Here is a 26,581-nt window from a genome sequence, read left to right as displayed (position 1 = left end):
TGAAAAAAACTGTCTGAAAGAGAGTAATGGAGTATAGCTGAGTAGCAAAGACTATTGCAGAAACTGCAGTAAAAATGTCAGATCTACCCTTTACTTTCTGTGCTGGCTTTCAAATGAATATAAATTCAGGGTTTCAGACCTTATCCTCAAGATACTCAGCAGCTAAGATGTCACATCTAAAACACTGTCTAAAGGTCTGTGGTCAAACTTTTATTTTTTTGTTCTTGCACAGGGAGACTTTTGGAATAAAAACAATTCCAACTATCACAGGAGACATAAGTTCCTTACGATTAGGTCAATAATGATACTGAAATATTACTTCTTCTGCAGCCTTTCAAAAACTTTCCTGTCATTTACCCCAGATTCACATCAGTTCCAGTCAAAATGCACATATCAAAACCAAAGCATCACATCACATGCTCTTACATTAAGTGCACTGTTCTTATTCCACTTTCTGGTGTGAATATCAGTGGCTATACACAGTATATATGCAAATTGTAGCACTATGTCCAGGCTTTGGGAAGTATGGTTTAGGTTGCACACAAAATTTCTCCATATATTATTTAGTGAAGGGATCACATAAGGGGAGATAAAGAAGCACATCCACACTATGGATGTGTGTTTTGAGGATTTAATGGATATGTAATTGTTCCTCCCAAAGCATCACAGCATCTTCCTGTATAGCCTCATATTAAGTATTGCTTTTTCTGAGGGTCCTATTTAGTTCATGTGCCCCTTAAAATTCTCTTTCTTCCTTTTCACCTTGAGCCGTTCCATCTTTGTATATTTAAAAGCTAAAGAAAGTCACCAATAAGACAGACATCTGGGTTAGAGCAGCTTACTTAATTTTTTTCAGCTATTTATTTTGCAAAATAGTGGCAAACTGTTAATAAACTGTTGCTACATCACAATCACAGAGTGATTTGCTCTCACTTCGATAGATATTATTATCCATGGAAATTTTCTGCTAGTATGGAAACAGATGCTGTAACTGTTTTGGAGAAAAAGAAAATGAGTATTCAGATTGTAAAGCTACTTCTACCATTTAATCATACTAAGAGTTGAGAAGCATAAAAGTTTGTTCAAATTTTAAAAAATATATTTTTGCAATTAAGCTGCATTTAATCATAAACATAAATCCCCCATTCCTCAAAAAATTTGCTGGAGAAGGTTTATATTTCGCTAGCATAGTTTTATTGGTGCTATAGCAGAGCTGGATTAGGACCTGGTGCAACTCTAACTTTCTTGAGTTCAGCACATAAGTGATTGGAGACTGTAACTCAAATATTATTCATGATTGAGCCCTGAATATACATGGGAATATATGACAGCAAGTTTTGGAGATTTTTAAATGAATATTCTATTTATGATGTTTGGCTGGCTCTGTTTGTAACAAAATAGTAATATATTTTCTTTCTTTTAATATAATTTTAAAATATTCTTCATGCAAAAAAAATGAAATCAGCACTTTACAGCATCTTTATGCCCAGAGTAAAATAATCTGACTGGATCTCACTAGCAAAGTCATGTCAGTGCCTGTTGGTATATTTAGCAGCGATCTTAAAGAGTGCCCTGCACTTACGTGTTTTGCGTTGCAAAACACACATTATTTTTGTGAGTCACTGGATAATACTCTTCTACATTTAAACTGATATTTAAGTGTGTTCAGAAGGGTACATTTGATTCCTTCTGACTCGTACAATTTAAAAAGGTTCTCAATACAAAATAGATTGCTTGTCTACTTTTCCAAAAGCCCAGTGTTTTTTTCTTTAATAGCCATTAAGTTCTTGGCAAAATAGAATAACTTTATTTATTAACTCCTGATGGTTCAATATTCGGACATCTTTTTCAGAGGCCTAAACAGCGGAGACAAGAAGCTGACAGCAAGTGTCTCTTTAAACTACCCAGTTTCTTACTGAAAGCTGGATAGTAAAGATAAGAAAAAGGTCATCTTGCCAAGAACATGGTATAAGGAATAGCACATCAAAGGGAAAATTCTACTTAAGTATAATTCCAATAACATTAATATATACCAAAGATGAAAACAGGAATTTTTTTAATGCGTACCTCTTAAAAACTTAACTGCTTCACAATAATGAACAATAATGTTTTACAGTCTTTGTTATAGGAAGCTCTAATAGATTTGTAAAGTATGCTATATTTATAACTGGAGGTGATCCCATATCACAAATACTGCTTACTTTTTAAAGGGCTTCCTCTTGGAGAGATGGCCCTGGTACAAACTTACTATCTTCCAGTTTCACTGCAGTCTAATTGCCTTTGTAACTTCTACTTTCCTGCAGCTTCTACTTTCCTGCAGTATACCATTTCTAATAATTTGATTTCCAAAATAAATTGGTCAAGGAGAAAGCTCCTTCAGGACCATTAAAGAATCATACCACTGGGCCCTACATTCTTAAGAGCCCACACATTTTTCAAGTCCTAATATTATGGTATTTTCTGTCATAAAAAAAAAAATGTTGAGAGTATTACTGGAAGAAAAATCTCAGGCAATATTTCTACTTCTGCTAAAGCCAATGAATGGAATCCATGCCCTATAAAAAACAACCCAGGCTTCTCACAACCTCTATAAAATGTTGAGTTCCTCACACCAAAGCAGTGTTCTAGTCTGCTTGCAATTACTATTGTACTTTTCTAAGCAGTCAGTGTGAAAAAGGAAACTGCAGTTCACAATATACAAGGAGAAAAACAGGTCTTCTCCTTCTCCACTAAGAACATAGGAAACAATTTTATTAAATTCCCCTCACTCTGATTAGACAGTAGAACCCACATTAGCCTTTTGCACGGTCTAACAAACATCTGAAGTGCCCTGTAAGGAGAGAAATGAGCTTCAGGCTCTATTCAGGCTCATAGTCTACCTAAACAGGAACATGGTCCATCCTTTTTTTTTTTAATATGAGCCATCATACAATTGGAAATTCAAGACCCACGGTGTCCAAAGTGCAGCAGGCAGAACCAAATTTAGACACCAATATAGACAGAGCATACTCAGGAACTATGCCCACAGGGAATATTTCACCAGGTCACCCAAGCAATCAGATTCCCTCTAATCTGGCCTCCTTTTGCCACCCAATTAATCCAGTTTTGTAGCTGTAAAAATGAGTGTGCTCCCACAGGATGCCTAGGGCTATGTAGATAGAGTCTTTCTCACGCTCAGTGATTTTTAACCTTATGGACAAATGCTATTCCCACTATATTACTGTGCAGAAGTAACCTTCAAAATTAATTTAGTTGTAATCCTGATCAGACATACTATTTTAGTCTTTTCTGTGAACTCAGGTAATGCTTAGCTAATAACTCTTTCAAAAACAAAGCCAGTAGACCAAGTAGGAAAGTGCCTACTGCTTTGAATAATCTCGGAAAGTAAGCAAACTGGACATCTCTCAGGAGTTTAGATGATTAAGCATCTGATGTCCAGGGTAGGTCCAGTATCTTCTAAACAATGAATTCAGATTCACTGCAGGCTTGAATTTAGTGTGGTAGAAGCAACAGAATGATAAAACTTCAGTGCAAACTGGCATAACCTATTAGATTATCTCGCAATACATATAAGTTGTCAAGTGCTGCGAAGAGAAGCAAAGGTGCTGCACTTTTGCCTCCTGTCTGCTGCAGATTTAGTATCTATTGTTGTTAGCAGGAAGAACTGAAACTCAAGCACAATCTAGAAAACAGCATGCAGGTGAAGTCTCTGAAGCAAAGCAAATAAAGTTGCCAAATATCAAACACCACCAGGCAGTAGCCAGTTTCACCTGAAAACATTGGAAATAGCTGATGAAAATAGCTATAGCTTCTGCATTTATTTCTTCTTCTTCTCCTTTCCTTCTAAAGAGAGGAACGTTCTGCTTTAAAGATGAGAAATAAATTTTGACCTAAACCCAAAAGAAATACTAAGATTTATTACCTAGAAAGAAAAGCAGGTCAGAGAATGTGCATCTGCACATCAGATGTACAGAAAGGTCCAGTCAATCAAATCAAGAACAATTTCCATCTGCATGCTTTTGATTTATCCTGATAGCACAATTATTTCCATCTCTTGGTATATTCACTTTAAACAATACTGGGAAAATGTCATTGTCGTGGACTTGCTATCCAAAGGCAAGATTTTCATAAGTAACCCTTGTTCAAAGACAAACCTATAGGTACACACACACACACACACACACATATATATAGCCTAGGTACAAAATTCAGTGAATGCTACATAACTTATAAAATGTCAGAAAAATTGTACTTTTAAATGTTAATGAACATGGGACATGTACAGTGTCATTAATCATGACATTTACAGACACATCTAAACACTGCTGCTTGAAAACAATCAGAATATTTATTTTGATATTTTCAAATGAGTAATACCATAATTTAACTATTTTTATTCACAGCGTGCCAGTAGTGGTAAAACACCTACATTTAGCTAGTCAGCCAAAATTCCTGCTAATCTTTTCAATTGAGCATGAAATTTGTTGGCAATTTTGTTCAACACAAATCATATCTTTCTATCCAAACAATTTCTATAGTCATCTGATTATGCAGTACATGTGCCAAATAAATTTTGTGAAGTGAATAAAATCAGGTTTTCAGAACTAACCATGAATTCACAATCTTATAGTTAATAAATTTATAGGCAGAAGCTTTTCTCTCTTGTTAGTATGAATTATTAGGACAGCAACCTGTGTGTAGATATATCTCCTGCACATCATGTTTAAGGAATTCTTACAATGTCTCTTTGCCCATGAGAGTAAATTGACTCAACAGAAATAAGAAAGCAAACCAGAGAGTGTAGAGATTAAATTGGTGTTTTCTGTAAACATAGAGACTGGACACATCCCAGAACCAATATAGAATTCTGAAAAAAATTCTTTAAGTTAAGGACTCTGTCAAAATACCATCAGATTTTGAGGTGTTCCTATATATTTTAGCCATAAATGCACAGATAAAAAAAAATTGGTCTATATAAAAAAATGATGTGGCTTGTTCCATGCAGCATTTCTCAGACTATTTTTAGATATTGCATCTGATGAGGGAGAGGACTATTGCTTAGAAATCTTTAAATATTGTTAATCTGATTCTGTGCTGGGAATTGAACATCTATACACTTTGCATTGAATAGAATTAGTACACACAAACCACACAAAAAAATCATAGGTATGACCACTGTGCTTGAGCAACTAGATTATGTATTTGTTCTGAATCAAAGGCCCAGAACACTACACACTGCTAGATGTAAATTTAAGGAGAAGCAACAAAAGTCTTATGTAAAGGTGAGATTATTTAATTGGGCAGAGCTATGCAGTTTTATATGACTACTTAATCAGCAGTTAAATACTGTAAAAGCTAAAATTCTTACTGAAATCAGTTTATTATATGAGGACAAAGTTCTTGCAGGAACCAAACTGCTTTCAGATGAACACTTCTCTCTAATGGAGTTACTGCCTAATGATTGTTTGCATATGATATAACATCCCTTGCACATGGTATGGCTAAAGGATACCCAAGGTGAATCAATAATTTATAAAAAAATATTTGGAGGTAGGATTTAAAATAAAATGACTCAATATTTTAAGAGAAAGACTGACAGAGTGGGCAGAGGAATGCAGTGAGCAATCAAGGTCAAAGAGCAGCACAAGATAATGGAGTTCCTGAGGCAGGAAACAGCAAGTTTAGCACGATCTTTTGAGTAATATAGAAAAACAGAAAGTGTGATCTAGTATAGATTCCTCTTTTCAGTGTCAGGTGTATCATCTGACTATATTTTCCTGCAATCTAGTACAATACACGGATTATGAAAGGCTATAAAACCTGTAATGCACTGGTTAAGATAAAAAATGATTACATCATTAATATAAACTTCAAGGAGAACATTGAAGATATTCCACAATGGATTGGAGATCATGTTAGGCAGACCTACAGTGCTGGAGAGCCTGGGGATCACAGGTGACTTAACAGTTTTTGATCTTGCAAGAAAACTAAGAAAATAAATCAATTAAGTTAACAGCAAAAGTGAAGAGAAGGGTCAAAAATATTCAGTAATAGAAAACTAATAGTTCAGTGAAGTTAAATAATTAGTTCAAAAAACAGAAATGGAAAATTGTCAGAGAGTATGCAGAAGGAAGAACTGGGTGGCAATCAGAATAATAGTAAAGATAGAGCTGAAAAGAAAGAAGCTAATGGAGATATTGGTACAAGATGCCTGGGAAATGTTTTCTAACCTGCTCTAAAAGGCTTCCAATAAAAGAAATTCCATCACCTCCCAGGCAATTGCTTCCAGTGATTCAGCTTTATTATGAGAAGTTTTTCCTGATATCTAGTCTAAGCCTCCTCTCCTGCAATTTCAGTCCATTACACCTCTGCTGCCTACAGTGCACGCAAAGAAAAGATTGTTGCCCTCCTGATTGCTCCTAACCTTTTGCATATTTGAACGTTATTATTTTGACTCCTTTGAATAGTCTACTCCACTTTCCTTGACTTTTCCTTGTAGTTATATTTTCTAAGTCTCTGATTGCTCACATTGTTCTCATCTGGATTCTCTCTGGTCTGAGAGCTCCACGAGCTGCCGTGCCACTGAGCACACAGGATTTAGTGAAGTTCTTACCCATGCCAGGCAGAGGCTTGGTTTACAGACATAACACAGGGACAATATGGATAAACCAAAATTGGAATTAGCAAGGAGTGAAAAAACTCCAGCTTTGCTGGGAAAGAAAACAAATAGATGGAAAAATGATAAACTCAGGAATAAGAGTTCTAAAAACACCAACTCCTCACATACACATGCAGAGGCTTCTAAGGGGCAGGCCACAAAAGGCATAATGCAGCCTCTGCTTCTGAATGACAGAAACAGAACAGAAAGAATAAACAGGGTAAGTGTTGCTGTGTTTCTGCTCCCTTGAGTCCAGCTACAGCTTTTGCAGACCCTGGAATCATTCAATGCAACCTCTAATTTGTTCCATGTGATGGTGGCTGAACTAGCTCACAGGCTGTATCCTACTCTTGGAATTTTACCTTCCTCAGCACTATGACAGAAATCTGGTTTAGCCACCGAAACTTCCTACAAGGTAGTTTTAGATAATGTCTAATTATCCCACTGTAACAATACAGAATAACCAGATATTACCATATTTTAAGCAAAATATATAATAAGTATTAACATCATATAATCTCTTTTCTTCTTTTCTTATCTTCCCAGACCCCCAGCTCCCCCATAAACCTGCATGAGCAACACCTGCAACTTTGTAAATTATACTTTTTAAGGAGGCAAGAAGTGCAATTAGAATGGTCCCTGAGAGCTCCTGTTGATAATTATGTATTTCCTTTATGGTCAATGAAAAGAGATGACCATCCTAGGTAGAATGTCATCATTCTCATCAATAAATTGTTACTTCCTTACAAGGGAACAGAATTTATCCTCTGACACTGAGGCTGAAATTAGGAACTGAGAATATCAAGGGGCAACCTGACGACCTGTAATAAAGAGTTCAGAAGAGTTTGTTCCTTGATCTCAGACATTATGTCATCAAAATAATGCAGGTATAATGCTGATGAAGCATTCAACTGGTTTCATTCTGTACAAAACAGTGAAGTGTGCTCAGGTTGCCATTTCAAAAACTACTCACTCAATTATTCAAATTAAAATGCACCCAACTTAACTGGATTTATTTGTAAAGCAAACTAAAAAGTTGACATTGGCAGGAGAAACCAGCAACACAGCTTATTAGTATAAACTTCAAGTACTTAAACCTCACAAAGCTCTGGTATAGGATTTTAATGTGTTTTAACAAGTACCTCTGATTTCCAATAGCCATTCTTGCTATAGTGAGAGCTACTGGTACAGATGCACACCCTGCAATTCTTTTCCTCAAATAAAAAAGAAGTAACAGCCAATCTTTGCTTCACATTTATCAAAAATGCCTGAAATTCAAAACTTATTTTATGTACCATAAATATTAATTCCTGCTTTCTAGAGAACAAAGCTAGATTTTATTTGAAATTCAAAATTCGTGAGATTATCTTGTCAGAAGTAGAGAACAATCTAACATCTGTGACAACTTTACAGGAAATGCAGTAACTTGATGGAAAAAACATTGAAAGATTTACTGCCTGTTCTCTGAAGAAATAATTATTAAAGCACATAAATGTGTAAAAAAAAAAGAAAAAAAATGGTAAAAAACAAAAAAAAGGAAAATAGAGCAAATAGAGCAAATCTACCCTTGGTTCTTATGCAGGCAACACATCTACCTATAGTCCAGCAGATGTAGCACAGTAGATGATGCTGTCCAAAGACTTAGCATGGCAATACATCAGAGGCTGCAATACTGCCCCACTTTATCTCACAGGCCTGAAGAAAGAATCAGTCCCTGTTTCAAAAAAAAACAAAAACAAAAACAAAGCATGGGCTCCCAATGAGCTGGAAAATACCCAGAAGTTAGGACAAGCAAGACAGAAAAAACATTTTTCTTACTTTTTACTCAACAGATTAACTAAAATTACTGGCAGCAGCATAGTGGAAGTGACTCCTCAAAAGTGATTTATATTTTGGGGAGAAAAATGTTGCCTAAAGGAGGCTTGGAATACAAAGATACCCTAAATGATTTAGCTTTTGGGATATACTGAGCAGCAAAAAGCAACCAGGTCTGGAAACAGCTTAGCTGTCAAGAAAAAAAAAATAAAGGAATAAAAAATGTTTTAACATTTAAACATTTAAAGATGTTTTAATGAGGGCACTGAGTGTCAAGAAGAATTGTATCTATTAATCTAAGATGCTGCTTTAATTTTTTATGATTCTCACATTGAAAAAAATGTGGTGCTATCACAAAATATCCCAATATTCTCAAACTCCTTGAAAAAGCTGCTTCTGGTGGGTTTTTTTTTTTTTTTTTTTCTCTGCTCCCTAACAGACTGCTATGGGAAACTGTTAGGATCTCTTTCTTCCCTTTCCCTGCTCCTGGGTCACTTCATTGGAGCCTCAGCCATTTAGAATTAGGATACTCCTTTGCTATTGTTATTGTTAGCAAGGTAGTGGCTGATATGATACCAAGAAAAAAAGGACAGCAAGGTAAAAGGTTTAATTTCTTCTGTGTTAAGTTTAGGATGATAACAAGATATTTAACAGTTGATATAAGGCCAACATGACAGCATGGATGACAAGATGAGGCTTCTTAATGTCATGTTATGAATAAGTTACACGGAAAGGCAGCCTGAAGAGATAAAATATTGATGAATAATATGATTTAAATTAGGGAGAGCAAAGGCTACTGCCAATGCTTGAAAACCCACTTAGCAGGCAACAGGAGGAATATGATGCAGATTAAAATTTTCTGAAAGAGTTAAAATAAAGAGGAAGTAATTTTGTTAGCAAAATATTAAGAAAGATAGACTGGCTGGTAAAGACTCCAAAACAGAGAGACCAAACTAACATTTAACCCTTTCTGTAATGTTTTCATTATTTCATTATTTTACTCTGTCACAAATTGCTGCTAATGAAAAATTGACCCAAATATTTTCAGGTTTTTTGTAAGTGTCTAAACTAGGCAATAAGTACAGTATCCATGGTCTTACTTGTTACATAGTGCTTTTTAAACACTGGTCAAAAAAAGTGCAAAGTAAAGCTCTGCAGTGAAAGAGTTGTTCTGAATATTTACCAAAAAAAAAAAAAAAGCAAATAAACCCAAAACTAACCAAATGGCATATTGGAATTACCATGTAGATAGTCATATGGCAATTTTCATGTATCAGAACATCAGCTGCACAAAAACAGCATCATGTGAGCCAAACAACATTAATGAAAGCAGTTTTCCTATGCAGCTGAATGGAAGATTTGCAGTAATGTTATGAACAATTCAATGACTCTGTGCTGAAAGGACCTGTGGATTGATACAAAGTCAATGGGAGTGCTGGAGTTATAATATCAAGATAAGTATTAGGTGAGGTGATGCAACAGACCACCATTAAAAATGGGATTTCTGGTATTTTAGGGAAAGATCTTGGAATATTCTGAAGAGATTTACTGTATACCACTCATTTTTACCAAAGAATCTCTTACCTTTAAAAGATCACAATGGGCATCAGATATTACAGAATTATTTAAATAGTTTAATGATTCTAACTGAATAAACCAAAATTAAATTATAGCTACTTCATGCTATCCTAGTGTTAATGTATTGCATCTTGGAAATCCATTTGTGAGCCAAACTTAATTCAGTCCAATAGGGAGCTGAGAATGAAGAAGAGAATGGCAACCACAACCTTTAGTGTCCTCTTCCAAACTGGGGATAGACTGGAAATAGAAGCTTGCTATAGCTCTTTCTTACAGAATATGCATCAAAGGACAATCCATACCCTGAATCACATTCATTTAATCCTCAGCACAATGCTTTGTTTTGATATAGATCAGTATATTGTAATTCAAAGGCAACTTTGAATGGGCTTCATTCTGCGTATAATTATGTATTAATTAGGAAAACCCACGATGGATAAGAAATAGTAAACAATTACTAGAAAATGCTAGGCTAGGAAGAAAAAGAAAATAAAAACTGTAAAATATAATTAAAATATTTTAGCATCTCCGTCTTTTATTGCTTAATAAAAGATAAGAGTAAAGAAAATGTGGCAATTAACTTGTGATGTTTACTTCTAAAGTTTAATTAAATAATCAGTATGTACCAAATTAGAGTTTGGATGCCTCAGCTCCCACTCCTTGCCTTCCTCTAAAAGCCAACAGAGAAAATGATCCCGGATATCTATACAGAAACAATGAAGTCACATTAAAAAAAAAAAAAAAAAAAAAAAAAAAAAAGAGGTTGAACTTTCAACTAGAGTGTAATGTGTCCTCAGCTAGAGAAACTTCCTGCTGCAAGATACAAGGAGAAAAAACATTGGTGGTATTGGTGATATTGGTGAAGAATATGGGGGTTCTAGGATTTGGTCAGAAAATAACAAAGCTTCTACAAAGAGAGATGCCATTTTCATTCAGTATCTATTCCAAGTATTTAAATTATACCAGCAAGAACAATTGTGATTGCTTCCTATACAGAAGCAGGGCAGAGCACATCAAATTGATAAGTACTCAAGAGCTGATCCTTTTTCTTCCTGCTATGAATCTGTTTTTCACATTGCTCACTTCCCCATGAACCTTAGAGATTTGACAGAGTGTATTTAATCTTCCATTGAAAGCAGGTATTGAGAAAAGTATGAGAAGCTTTGAATTTAAGAAGAATTGGCAGCAATGAAAAGAAAAGTACAGTCTTGAAAGATTTCAGAGCTATCAAGCCTCATTCCCAGGTCCCACCATAAATAAGATAAAGCAATAACTGTAAACACAATATTGTAAATATAAGTAAAGGAATAGAGGATTACAATCTACCAAACCCCCAATTTAGATTAGACACTCATTATAATCCACATGTTGTAATTCTCACTCTGTTTTCAGGTGAAGCTTCCAGAATCCATTTCATGCATTATTACACTATTCCAATATCACATTGCCTTGCATATTATTATTTCTTTTCCAATGTACTGCAATTACAATAAAAGAACGTAGTAATATAGCCATTAGCTACAAACTAAAATAGGCAGTGTGCTCTGGATTCTTTAAACCTGCACATAGAAAACAATACTGAAATTCCACTCACAACTGGTTGTTTTCATTTGCTTGTTTGTTTGCTGTAATCTCTGTTAATTAAGATAGATGTTAACTAGGTGGCACTGTGTACTTGAAAGACCGAGCATGAGATTTGCTCCCTCCTTAATGCCCACATCTTGCATTCCTTCAGCTCACATCCATCATGCAAGGACTGCCAGGTGAGCTGACTGTCACTCCAGCCTCATCTAATGGATTCTCCAGTGGCTTTTGTTACAGCTCATGTCACGCTATTAAAACTCCGCGCCTTGAAAATGGCACAACATATGTAGCTGAGACTTGTCAGCTCCAGGTAATCAGACACTGCTTGGTTTCAGAAGCAGATGCAGATGAGACTGGCAACATAAATATGCAAATCACAATGGTCCCTTGTCAACACCACTGTTCCTACCTCTAATGGCCCTCGTAGAAAGTCTGTTTGCTCAGCTCCTACTTCCAGTGCTACATCGACAGAAGCAAAGGGGCGGCTGGCCATCTGCTGTCGCTCCCGCATAAGTTGCTGATGAGGAAAAAATGATGTTTTAGCAGCACGTTAAAAAATGCACCAGATATTACACTGCCCTGCTATACCTCCCATTAAAACATAAGAATGTAAATAACATGCAAACAGTCGTATTTTTAATATTAAAGGGAGAACATTATACTAAATTATCATCATCGATATTTACCGGAGAACTGAGCCCGGAGGGCTTATGTTGTCTACAAATGGTCTTTCAGCTGGAACTCTGATGAAATCTGCAAATTAAAGCTTCCCTAACTGACCGTTCACTCTAAATAAATCCATTATTTGTACTGGTTGCAAGCAAATATGGGAAAGGGTTGGTAAAAATAGTTGGAAGTCTAATGCCACAGATAATGCATGCACTGCAGCACCTGCCAAGAACAAATCCACTTGGCCTTCCAATTTTTATACTTCACTACTAGAGCGGATGGAGTTCAGAGTGTCAGGACTCATGATTTTTTGCAAAACCTTTTCTGCAGTTACTTATATATGAAGAATAATGTTTCAGGGCTGGGAAGCCTGCATCAGTGTATTTGAATATGATCAGCTACGCTCACAGAGCTTGTGTAATCCCTTCCCATCATACCAGTGTGCACAGAAGTCCCAAGCAAACCCACAAAGCTGACTCATATTTCTTCCTCAATCTGTAATTATAATGCTTATTAAACCATGATGAATAAAAATGATGACCAGCACTAGATATTATAGATCTTACTTCACTGGTTCAGTGCAACTAATAAAAGCATTATTAAATATTTAAAGTGAATGAGTCGTGCAATTAAAGTTGTGTGATCCTTCAACTGAACAGGATGTCACAGCATCTTGAAAAGACAAAATGCTTGCAAAAATGTTTTATTAGAAAAGATCTAAGTTTCATTTTCTAAGCATTTTTCTCCCTGTTAGAAAACATTAGATACTGGTATTTGAATGTAAATGACACTAGCACTGTGACGTACTGTTCATAAAAGCCTTTCAAATAATAAAAGGTATGCAAGCAAATATTTGCAGGCAGCTTACTAATGAACACTCTTCATCTAAGGTTTGTTCCAAAGCAACAAGCTCATTTCATAACAATTCTCATGCATTCTTCCTTGACTTGCATTTTAAGATTGTCTACAAAAATCTAAAGCACTCCTAACATTAAATCAAAACAGTAGTCTTTTAATACCCAGTACATTCCTAAGACCTTGTTTTTATAAACATGCAGTGTAGTTCTTAGTAAGCACCTGTGCAAACAGGCTCCTATTATATCAAATCAAATGGGTAATTGATGCCTGTGGGTGAAACTTTATGTTTTATATTCAGAATAAATAAAAGCCTAATATGTGTATCTAGATGGTTAAAACCCATCGTTTTAACTCTTCATTTAAAAATTAACCTGATGGTCTCTGTTTACTGATTTACATCAACACTGGTTTGCATCAATACAATGCATTCATATATTTTACAGTCAGAAAGAACTACTATGACCCTCTGGTCTTACCAACTACCTGACAAACACTACAAAAACTTACAGCATAAAATATACAGTCACTACGTGATAAAATTACTATAACCAGCCCCTTTCCTTCCGAAAATAATAATATTAAAAAAAACCAATGGTGTTTTTAGGTCCTGCCATATGGAACTCATTACAGTATTGTAAGTCCACAGAGCTATTGGTAAATGCTTACATCTTAACCAAACATTGTTTTAAGCAAATAGAATTGCTTGGAGAATAAGCAGAACAATCTATGCTCCAAATGCACAAACAATTACTTAAAAGATTTATAAAGGAACCTATATTTGATATGCTCTCCCTTTTTCAGGCTAGCAGTTTTGTTTGCTCCTGGTCATGCATTCAGTAAAACCTTTTCATTCATGAGGTAGTCAGTGTGATTTTAATAATCTGTATTTGAGAAGAGCACTATGAAGATTCTTAATTAGCTCTGTAAACAAGAATGAAAACTTTAAAATGTTTGGCTGCTCAGGAAGTGCTCCTGAGTTTGGCAGATGAGCCCTTGCACATCAAATAAAAGTGCTCTATTCAAAATAACTGCTTCTTCCTGCTCAACATTTTAAAGTTCCCTTTAAAGTGCTGAACAGGAAAAATAAGATGCATTGATAAGAAATACAGGAACATGTAATAATGTTAAAATCATTTTTGCAGCTGCTGTGGAGAAATTCCCATAATCCAGCCATAGAACAAGAAACAGGGAAACTCTGTGAACATGGGTATTATGAAAAGAGTGAAAAAACTCTTCTTTAGCTTTTTCACAGCAGTCAGAGAATAAGAAAAACCATACAGATTTCATCATAGCTGAGGCAGAATAAACATGGTATAGTGGAAAGTGGAACTATGCTGGTTATACTGATAAAAGAAAAAATTACTGCACTTAAAATTACACAAACAAAAATAAATACATGCTTCAGCAATTAGGGGTATTTACTTGGAGACACAGATGGATTATATTAACATAATACTTGAATATTTTATAATACAGTAAATTTGTAAATTCAGAATTAAGCACATTTCTACATAGTTTCTTAAAACAGTGGGAAATTTAAAATGTTACTTTCTCAGCACAGGACAGAGAAATTAAATGAACATTTATCTAGATAACCTATTTCAAGGTCTATATAATTTTAAATTTCTTTAAGTACAACAGTATTGTCAGAATTATTTTTTTAGACACCTCTTATTTTGCAGCAATTTTAAAGTATTAATTTATATTTTATTAAAGAGTCTTTCTTGTAAAGTACAGAATTACATTTGTCACCAGTAAAGAGCAGCAAAACATTATAATACTAACAAATAGTTGACTTTCCCACTCAAAACCCATCTCATATGAGAACATTTCTTAAAAAAGCCAACTATTTTGTCACAATTAGGGTCATGGAAATGTACATTTCACCTGATTCTCATTGGATACATAGACATCTTCACCCACAGATTATGGTGATTTTGAGTTCTGTTGTGCTATTAAAATAAGTACCTTTGAACTAAGACCTGCTTTCCCATCTGGAATTGTATCACAGAAAAGTATTTGCCTGGGTATACAATTTACTTTTAGCATTGATTAAAACAATTATCATGGGGGATACTTCTCTGAGCAATGCAGTACGGAGTGAATTAAAATATTCCACAGCATCTAGTATAACCTTCTACAAGAAAATGCATTTCTTTTAAAGTTCTTATTTAAGTCAAAATGCTTTCATCTTTTTTATTATTTTTTAATTACTATTGGTAATATTTAGGTTGAATTTAAAAATATTTTCTTGCCTATTATGTTCATGTATAATAAAGGATTCGATGAAAACCACATTGTGATGATTTCTCATTAAGAGAACACACATTTCAGCAATCCTAGGCTGACACATTTGAATCTTTTCATATCTTTTAGTATTTTAGGAAGTGTTACCTTTCTTCTTCTTTTTCCTGTTTAGAATAATTTTTAAATTTTATTTAATTTTTATTTTTTATTTTTTTTTAAAGACTTGGTCTCATATGGAACAGGATGCAGCTCTTCTAACTAGCACTACTTTTTCTCTGCTTTTCTCTTCACCTTCCAGCATAACTGTCTTTAACTGGAAAAAAACCTAATAAAGTACATGAGATATTAGGAACTGGGACAGGTGCACTTTCTCTTTGTTATGGAGTAACAGACATTCTTGAGGGACTGATAGATTAGGATAGAAAAGGACGAGACCATTCCAGTGCCATAATAGGATGAACAGAAAAATCCTTTTAAAGATCATTCTGTTACTTTCTGGCACCTTTACAGGCCACTGGCAAGCAAGGGATGTGTTGGAGGGTGCCATAAAACATGCAGAGAGAAGTGTGTATGCCCAAGCAATATGAGATGGTGGCAAACAACTGTAAAAATGTTAGGAAGACTTCTGATGGCCAGATTAAAGTCTACAACAAAAGTCTTAACAGTGCAAGGCATATTAAACCTGACTTTTATAGCAAAACTCAAACTGAATTATATGTAGTAATATTGCAATGTAGCTCTGATTATTTGCTTTAATTTGCACCAGGCAAAGATTTCTCTCTCTGTAACTTTTCTCTTCAAATTAAATTAGCTATTTACATAGCTGGGAAGGAGAGCAATTTCTCATTTATGTGTTGAATAACCTATTTGACTTGGTTAACTTCCAAATCAGCCTATTCCACTGGAAAGACATTTCATAGTCATTAAACTATTTTGTTGGGTTTTAGGTGAAACAAGCTCACCATTTTATGATTGCAGGAGATTTAGTGACTTTAAGAGATGGACCAAAGCTGGCTCAGGAAAGCAAGCAGCAGGAATAATCAGTAATAGTATAATAATCAGTAACATTATAATAATCAGTAATATTATAATAATCAGTAATATTATAATAATCAGTAATATTATAATAATCAGTAATGGTTTGACAATCTGGATTCATTCATCCTCTCCATCATGAACTTCCTAAATAATCCTGTGTGCTTACTTTTCTCTTGTCGTATTTCCCATCCTGTTAAGTGGAAAACACCCTGACACAAGATTTCTTTCAGGTAGGCAATGAGATATTACGGTGATGGACATAGCTCAACAGGTTATTTGCACTGCAAAACAGATTCTACCAACATTTCCTAAGGTATTAGGGCCTGTTCCATGGCACTTCTTTCTTTTAAAATTGCCTGAAGAAAAAATGTCCTCAGGTGAGTGCAAAGGTCTGTCATGGGAAAAAATGAGAATTATACTTCTTGTCCTAGCTTTATACTGAATAAAATGAAGGGCTATTTAAACTAGACATAGTCCAGCAAACAACAGCTAAGACATACTTAAAATACAGTGTACACATCCCAAAAAATAACAGTTCCAAAAGGTCAAGTTTTTATGTATCCCTTTTGGAAACCAAATACCAGTCGTCTGTAATTTCCCTTGTACAAATCAAAAATGAGAAAAAAAGATGAGCCCTGAAAAGGTCATTTTGTTGCTAGATCCAAGGAACAGATATTTAATGTATTGCACATTAGCAAGCAAAGAGCAAAATGTGAATTTACTTTTGACTTCAGGTTTTGGACCTCATGTTACAATAAATTTGTGATCAGTCCCTCATAATTTTTGCCTAAAGATTAATTAACCATAGGAAGATTTTTTTTTTTTTTTTTTTTTGTACTAATAATCAATAATAAGCTTCCAAATAAATTCACTGCTTTCTAATTCAGGAAGTACTAAACAAGTACCACCATTATCTGTACCACTTAGATCTCTTTGAATCCATGCTGGACATTTATGCAGTTCTATAACCATAAACATTTTTAAGGTTCCTCTAGAGATATTCAAGTTTTTCTGTAGGCCTCACTAGCCCTGAAATTGCATTCTTCTGCCTAATCCAGTGGGTTTAAGAAGTTCTTATGATTTTGAAAATTATTCTGCTAGCTGGCAACAATTTACATAAGATTTCTAAAAACACTTATTCTGCAAACTACTTCTGTGTACAGAGAAAAAAAAAGAACTAGAGCCACTCATTATATAGGTTAAAATGCTTCCACATACAACATTCTACTGTATTTGTCCAAGGAAAGTTATTTATAAATGAATAATTAAAATACGTGTTAGAATTAATTATTGCAGAATATGAGAGATTCAAGTATCGTATTATGCAAACTACTCCTTAGAACTCTTCCACTTGCAATAGTGTCACATAAATAATATTTTTCAAAATCTCTTTTAAACAATTACTAACAGTGTGAGTGTAGTACTTAAAAGATAAGTGCCATCTTTGTAAGTGGAATATACATAGCATGACACTGCCTTACTCAAAAAAAAAAAAATCTCAATGCATCCCATCAATATTATTAAGGTACTCTTTGAAAATGAGGCATCACGAACGTTACCCATTATTATCACAACATTTAAAAACAGCTTTTGTTACTTACCTTAGAAAACAAAAACCAAGCAGATAATTCCCAGCTCTGGAATAAAGTTTCAGGCTGTTCCTATAGCAATTCAGATTGCTTTAAAGATAGTAAATATGGTCTAATAAAAGATACCGGATAAAAGTCATGATGCTTGAGATCACTTTGTCCACCTCTGTGCACTACTCTTACACAAGGGCAGCCTGCACTGTGATTAGGATCCTCTAGCAGATGTATAAACTGCTTTAAAAAGCCCCAGTGATGGAGGTTCCACAGTCACTCCAGAAGTCCAGAGTGCCTGATGATCCTACACTGGAAAGGTCTTTCCTAAAATCTAAATTAAATCTCCATGCTGACATTTAAGCCAACTGCTTCTTGTACTGTCCACAGTGGAGAGCACACCTTGTCTACAGGTGAGTTAAAAAAAAAAAAAGAGAACCACAACACAAAAACTCCCTTCTCCTCTACAGGAGTTCTTTACAAACCTAAAGCTTCCCTTTAAACCTTCTCGACTGTAAAAAATGTGGATATTTGAGAATAACCCCATCCCTCCATCCTGCTTTCCCTGGGACAGAACCGCAGCCCAGCCACGGAGGAGAGGACACGAGTGGCCCCAGTCAGCAGGAGCTCCAGCCAGGGCCCTGACCCCACTGGTGACAGGGATGTCCCACACAGGTGTGGTGACACAGGTGTCCCTCACTGCTCCCCTCAGCTTGTGATACAGAAGGAGCTGTGCAGAGGGGGGGTTCCCTTTCTTGGGTCTCTTCCCTCTTGGCCTGATGCTCCCTTTGCTGGTCCTGAGCACTCAGCTGTGTGTAAGTTTACATGCTTTATGTTGGTGTTTGTATTAGTTGTGTTATTTAATTCACTTATATTCCAACCCACCAGGCTTCTCTGCTTTTTTCTGATTCCTCTCCTTGGCTGGAAAGGGGCCATGGGGAGAGAGACCAAGCTGAGCCCCAGATGCAGGTTACACAAAGGCTCCTCCTGCTGCCACGTTCAGTGGTCCCCTCTGTACTTTCCAAGTGCCAGACATTCCTGCAGGTCCCCAAACCTTCTGTAGCAGGACAGAAGAGTGACTTTGCAGGCCTTACAGATCTTTTTCTTCATAATATTATGCCAGCATCTTCTCTGCAGCAGGAGTATGGTGACTTATATCCACTTCTGATTCATGGGTCATTCCACATTGTTTTTTAATATTTTTAAGAAGCTTATTGTCTGCTTCCTTATATGTTTTTTGGGGAGGTTGGTTTTTTTGTTTGTTTGTTTGGGGTTTTTTTGGCAGATCGTTAGTTCTTTCTGAGTGCACAATTGTGCATTTGTCAGTTACAGAACTGCAGAACTACAGCTTTTAACCATTTCAGATTCTCACCATCTTTTGTACAGATTAAAATTCTGTCCTATTCAGTCTCCATTATTTCAGTGAAAGTTCCACATGACACAACCATGGTTCATCTTGTAACACCAGAATCAGATCCCAGCAGAAGCCCACTTGATACACCTTTCCTTTCTTCACAATGAATGATTTATAACTAACTACTCCGAGAATACAGTTTTGTATTTGCTTTCTTTTTATCTAAAAACTTTGCTAATCTGTTCTATCAAGAAATCACTTTGGCTTGACATTATTTGTACTTGAAAAAACGATATTGAATGCCATTCATATCTTTGCTTTCTTCTAAATTCTTATAGATTATTTTAAATATTGTTTATCCCAGTCCTTTCTTAAGAATTAATGATAAAGTGGCTGGTGTCTGTTTGCCCAGCCCTTCCTATTCCCTGTTCCTACAGAGGAATTACAATCATCAATTTCTTGAAACTCAGTTGTCCTAGCTGAAATCTCAGAACACTGTTTCAGGCTCTGGGATCACATACATGCTCTAAATATTCTAGAAAAAATTTAATCACGCTTTCCAATCTGAAAATAATTTGAAGTATATTTTTTAAACTATTCTGAAGTATTTTCTAATGCATCTTTCTACATTACAGCTTGATACTGTATCCCTTTTTCAGTGTAGCCACTAACAGACATTTAAACAGGCCTTAATTAAAGCACTTCTTAAAACAGACACTTTTCCTAGCACAAAGTCAGAATCTGAGTTCAAGCACAGAACAAGAGTGTTATAATTTGTAAACATTAACAATGCATTTTTTAAACCAGCAAGACAACAAAAAGGGAAGGCACAGGATTTCTTTCCTATGTGAACTGATGAGAAAACAGAGTCCAAATTATAATGACTGAATAGAAGTTAAGCTAATACTGACAATAGCTCTCTTTCATTCATATTGTTTCTAAGTTTTGAAACCACAGATGTGAGTTGTTACACCTTCTAATGGTGCTTGTACAATAAAACTGGAATGGTAAGTTGATTACAAAGCTTTCCAGTTCTTCTATAGACCTATGAAAGCTAAGAAAGTTCTGACCATTCATTACCTTTGAATAAAAGCAAGAAATCAAGGCAGTTTACTCTAAGTTCAAGTATCTTGAGTAGGAAAGTATGAATAACAAGAAACTACTGAGATAAGGAAGTCTAAAGCTTGTAGTTTTTAATTGAGAATTATGTTAAGAGCTGAACTGCAACGTAGTGAACCACAGCTACTGAATCAATTAGAACCTGTCTAATCACCTAAAATATTTAAGCTACATCAGAAATAGAGGGCTTTCAAGCATTAAATACCCTAAAAATTCAGTTCTGATATAAGAAGCCCAACAGTAATTCTGAGACTATCTTGGCAGCATCTATAGCAGCAGAACTTGATATCCTCTTGATAATAATTTTGTGCACAATCCAGCTGCAAACAAGGAAAGCCAACTTTCCCAATAGAGTTCCTATAAGGGGTTGCACCAGTCTCTGTGTGTACATTCTCTACAGATAAAAAAAAAATACTGTGAAGAAGTTAATCCCTCACTGCTAGCACACTGAGACTCCCAATATAAAAATGACAAAGAGTGTAAATCAAAGTACTCTGGCATTTTAAGCTCCAGTCAGACTGTTTCAAGAGAGAGAAGTGGGACGATTAAGAGTTCATCAATTATATCACATCAAATTAGCCTCCATCACTGGCTGGGCTCGACAGCTTTCATCTATTCTAATTTACAACAGAGAGGACAGCCAAGTATAGGACTGTGGCAAAGACACAGTCAAAGGGAAGAACAGAGCTTTTGCTTCACAAGAACAGTGTTCTGTCCTGGACAGCTGCTTCAGCTGGGTCAGAGATACCAAGCCCCATTTGTTTCTTTCATTTGCTTTGATCTGAGAGCCTTTACCTTCATTTAAGGAAGCAACGTGCTAAATATCTTTTCTAGCAGTCCTACCATCCCTGCCTTTCTACAGACACTGTTCTGCATCTGTCTGCCTTACACAGTGATTTACCTTTGCAATTAAATCCTTAAAATAGATTAGTACACTACTGGAATGTGATTGTAACTCTGTGTGGTTAGGACATAGGTTGGGTACTTGAAAGGAAAATGACTGTGAATTGTTAGAATTTGCCTTCCAACTGACAGACTTTGAATTTGCCATGGTTATTTGAAGACACTGACAGTGCAATAACTTCAATCACAGTGGAATACAAAAAAACCACTGAAGAACCTTACACGGGTATCACTTTACAAAATATTTGATATTAAGAACTCATCCCTTTACTGTGGATGTGATCACAAGTACTGTGAAAAATTTAAATTGCAGTTTGGAGGCTCAGGTGGATCCAAATGAAAATCAGGCCTGGTGTTAGTCCTCTGCATAGGGGTCAATTTGCACAACAGGGAGGAAAAGTAAACTTTGCAGTTTCTACCACAAGAAACACAAAGAGAGAAACCAAAAGAACAAAAAAGACAGTTTTCCACATAGCATCCGGTTTCCTTCTTTTAAAGAAAACATTTTTTAATACAGGCAAATGAAAATAGAACTTTAGAAATGCACATATTGCAATGATTATGTTGCCAGAATGAGCAGACTTTCAAAAGTATATTTTCATACTCTTTCATCACAATTTCTCTGCATATTGGCATTATGTGTGTATTTCTTTTACCTGCTTTTGTGCAATATGGCCCATTTCCCAATTAAGTATTGAAAGCTTTAGGCAAGTCAGGGTCATCTTTCCTCCTCCTTTACGTCCTCTCCAACTTGACTTTGCTGGTAGGAGTTTAAGTAGTGAAGTACTAATAGGCTTTTTATGGCAGTCTTAAAGTTGTTTTAATAACTGTATTACATTAAAATGCTTAGAGACCAGTTTTTAGCAACACTCACATTATATTATGAGCAATAAATACGAAGTAAAAGTTTAGTATTGTCCTTTACCTGGAACCTTAATTGACTCCTTTTTATATGCAATTTTAGACAGTTTGTATAAAGAGCAGATGAATATAAAGACAAGGTATTCATGACTTTGCCCTTCCAAAACGGAACATATAAGACAATTTTATTTTCTTCCACAATGTGTTCCTTCCTGCATAGGATTTTTTTACCTGCATTAGCAAGAGCCATAAATTTTTCACGAATGTGGATTTGTTTTCTGTTATTTGTTCCAGCTGGAGACATACTGGTTTAAAATGTCAGGCAACCTGCTATGTGTTAATGGATTTTTATATGGGCATCTGCTAAATGCTTTCAAATTTACACCACCATAACGTATGAGACAGCTGGAATTTCATTAATTGAAATTTATTTACCAAGAAAAAAAACAACAACAGCCTTAATTGGGAGACAAAAGAAAACCAAGATATGATCTATGATTCAAAGGTACCACACATCTCAATGATTTTCCTCAGCAGACCTATATTTATCACAGTGCATGCAAAGCAAGGACTCGCCCTCAGGGGCTTCTTAAAAAGAGCATGACAAGTATGATTTGGCTAATTAATTTTCTCTGCTTATTTGGAGTTGAAGGAAGTACTCTAGAATGTAATGCTCAAACCCTTCAACATAAGTTTTTATTTTCTTGGGGGTGTGAGGGCTGCTTAATTGTAATCATGGAAAAAGTTAATTCTTGATTACATGAGCTGTGGTTACTTAAATAGATGTATTTTTAAAAAAACCACATGAATTACAGATGATATTCACCTCTGCAGAGATGCAGTTACATTCTCTCACCCATTTAACTGGGGGCCAACAAACATTTTACCTTTTTTCTCTGGGTAAGGTTCACTCTCAACAGAAAATCAAGCACAGGTTCCATCTGCCAAATGATAGATTTTAAGTCTAGCATATTGCAGAGGAGGCAATTCCTCTCTATGAAACAAAAGTCAGACTCCAGTCAGTAAAGAGGAGCTGAGTGACCACAAATACTTCAAGTGCAAGTGATGATCTGAATGGATTTTTGTTTTCACTGTGCATTAAACAAACTATTTGGATTTGGGATTGGGAACTGGGTAGATTGCTAATAGGTCCCAATGTACTCAGCTAATGCCACCAGGAGATGAGAAAGATGCTTTCCCCACCTGGTTAGATTGAATCACTTAATACAGGGCAGGAGGCAGCTTTTCATCCACTAGGATTTCTTGCTTTGCTTGCTCAGCACAGCTTTTCCTTATGCTTCAACTGCAGGAGAAGATGAAATGCAGGAGAAGGACTAAGCTGGAAAGTTAGTTTGGCATCAGAGACCAGAAATCAGCACAGGCAACTTGGCCTTGTTGGGATACAGATCTAAAAGACAGTTGTGAGTTTTCTTATGTGCAACCTTAACCCTTGTATTGAGAAAAAGTAACATGAAAACCCAGCAGCAGAGAGAAACACCTTGATGACTGACAAAGGGACATGGAACAGTCTCACTCAGGTGATTGTTAAGCTCAGCACTGCTGAATTAAAATTACAGACAGACACAGGTTATCAAAACAACTATAGAATGACCTGTGGCAATTGATTACTTTAGTTTTTCAAATTTACTCGTAGTTCAAAATGAAAAGGGTTATATGGTCCTCAGAGGTTATTTCTTTAAAATGTTATGAATACTCAGACAAAGTAGACAAATTTTTCATATTTTTGTTTTCTGACAATATATGAATTTAGCATCAAGTTACAATGTCCAATCTCCATGATTGAAATAAAAAGTCTACCCTTTGTAAGTACTCCAAAATGCCTACTTAACATCAACTACTTTGTTCATGCTCCAACACAAAAGGTGGGCAAATATAACATAATTAAATGTATTTAATTATAGAAATACAAAATAAATATTAAATGTTTCATACAGGAACACTCTTGTATGTACAAACAAGTGATTGTAAGATGACAGCTTTATCAGAAAAGAAAAACGAATAATTTTGGGAAATGATTTGAATATTTGCCTTGCTTTATAATTTATCAGCATTTTAATGCTCTTCCATTTCACTTCTGATGAATGAATATTACGATTTCAACAGTAAAGACTTGCTTGTAGTTATATTTCACTGGCCTTTAAACTAATGTGCATTCATTCCTGTCCTACAGGCAAAAGTCAATTCTGACTTTTCCATCTTTGATGAAGGGAAATTTTTGACCCAGTTCTCTGCTACTTTAAAGGCAAAAGATATCAATGATTTTTAAACATGACTTTTTAAATTTAAGTGCAATAAAAGGTGCTCCAATAATAATAAATAAATCATTCAAACTTGTAGTAGATCAAATTATTTTCTTTGACAGTGAACCGGTCACACTCTGCAAATGGAAGCTTCCCCTCAACTGTACCAACATTTTAAATACACAGTGACTATACCAATTAAAACAACTTGAGAGTATATCTGGTTTTCTGTATGATATCAATTGGTATCACAGTGTTCATGGTTTTTCTGAGAATCAAAAAAATTTCTAAGATATATATACTTGAAATATATATATATATATATATCCTCTGTCTTCCTACTCTGAATATAAAACAGGTCCCCATTGACCTGTGGAATGCCCAGTATTTCTGACAATCAGCTTATGTATGGTCCAGCACAGAATTAAAAATATGGTTTCATTTAAATAATCCTGGCTTATTTGATTGCAAAATTACAGTTTGTACAATTTAGTTCTCAACTGAGAAAAGGATGCTGCTTGTTTCTGAATTAGTCCATTGGCATTCACAGATGCAAGAGCCCAGACTGATGTACACTAAACACTCCAGCTACTTAGTTCTTTTCTTCATCTAAATTCAATGAGCCGAGGCTTAATGCAGCTGAGGATTTTATTTTTTTTTCAGGTCCCTGCATTCTAACCATGTTATGTACACAGCAGAGATCAGGTCCTTCCCTAATCATGTCCTCCTCAATTTTCAGAAAACAAATATGAGCCACGTAGTGTGAACTACACTGATGGCAAGAGTTGGTGTCACTCAGACTGACAAGGTCCAAGATATGCTAAACCAGAATCATGTATACCAGAAATGAAGTTAATTAAGTTAATTATGAAAAAAGTTAATTATGAGAAAAAAGTTAATTATGAGAAAAAAGTTAATTATGAGAAAAAAGTTAATTATGAGAAAATGCTCAGCATAAGCTATGAAATGTCACATTTCTTTTTCTCAGATGCTCACTTCCTATGTCACCAATGTGGTAAAAAAATACAAGGGAATTTCTTATCATTTAATAATACCTAATTTTTAGTTCTCTATTAATGCCAAATTCTGATTTGTTTTTTTTGCTAAGTTTTATGTTCTGTTTCTGCAAATATTTTTGTATTCAATTATGCACAGACAATATGGAAACCTATAGATACTTTACAGTATGTCTCACCTTTTCTGGAGTATTAACATAACAAAATATTCAATTAGAGGGATTTGCATAAGGGACTCTCCAGTATTCAGAAGTACACAGAACATTTACATCTCATGCCTTTACATTTTCATCCACTACCTATACTGTGCACCTAAAAAGCTTTATTTCGCAGTATAAAATTTTAGAATATTCTTCATTTTTCTTAATTTTCTTCACGTAAAATGCATATTGAATATTTGAAATACGTAGGAACTTGTTATTATACATCGTTATTTAAGGGGCTACACCAGCACCTGTAATAATTATACCAGCCTTTTCTACAAATAGGAATGAATGGCAGGATATTGGCATTATTTTTTCCTATCTAAAATGGGTTGTTTCAAACACTGAATTAAGTCTCATACATTTAGCATGACTTTTTTTCAGTAAGTCCAAGTAAGACTTCCACAGAACGATTGCAAACAATTTGCATACATATACCTGTCCCAAATTTCATGCATTCCATTTAATACCAATGCATATTAAGCTTTCACTGCTGAGTGAACAAGACTTTGTAATTCAGCTGGAAAGTCAAATGAAGAATCATGTTGGCTACAGGCTGCTAGACAAGCCAAGATACCTCTAACCAGTTTCCTCTTCTGGAAAAAGAATTGCCAAGTCACTCAGCAACACACAGTGGAAAGCAAAGATGAGGGAAAGACAGAGCTAAACCTTATAACACCTTCATGAGTGGAGCATGAGGGTGGGCAGCAAAGTCAAGCTCTCCAGCCAGGTAATGTGCAGTGGAGAGAAATGGAGAGAAATCTTTTGGATGGAGGGAATTGATGATGTTTGCTCTGCACAGAACAGAGCTGTGGCATCAGAATCACAGGAAGAGAT

At 35.3% G+C, this 26,581-nt stretch overlaps 1 protein-coding gene across 3 annotated transcripts in view; it reads right to left on the bottom strand.

Annotated features, from left to right (window-relative positions):
- The window catches only part of ATRNL1 (attractin like 1), a 462,013-nt gene that overhangs the window by 110,866 nt on the left and 324,566 nt on the right, over positions 1–26,581 (bottom strand). For 2 of the 3 annotated variants that reach the window (XM_071749487.1, XM_071749489.1), the window contains exon 27: positions 12,045–12,152. The exons of the other annotated variant lie outside the window; for it this stretch is intronic. In XM_071749487.1, the coding sequence (XP_071605588.1) occupies positions 12,045–12,152 (108 nt within the window). The remainder of the gene's footprint in view (positions 1–12,044; positions 12,153–26,581) is intronic. 3 annotated transcript variants of the gene reach the window in all.

Source organism: Heliangelus exortis, chromosome 7 (assembly GCF_036169615.1).
Source record: "Heliangelus exortis chromosome 7, bHelExo1.hap1, whole genome shotgun sequence".
In the NCBI taxonomy this organism is placed as follows: domain Eukaryota; kingdom Metazoa; phylum Chordata; class Aves; order Apodiformes; family Trochilidae; genus Heliangelus; species Heliangelus exortis.
Note: the sequence above shows the minus strand (reverse complement) of the source record. Positions and strands in the feature narration are given on the sequence as shown.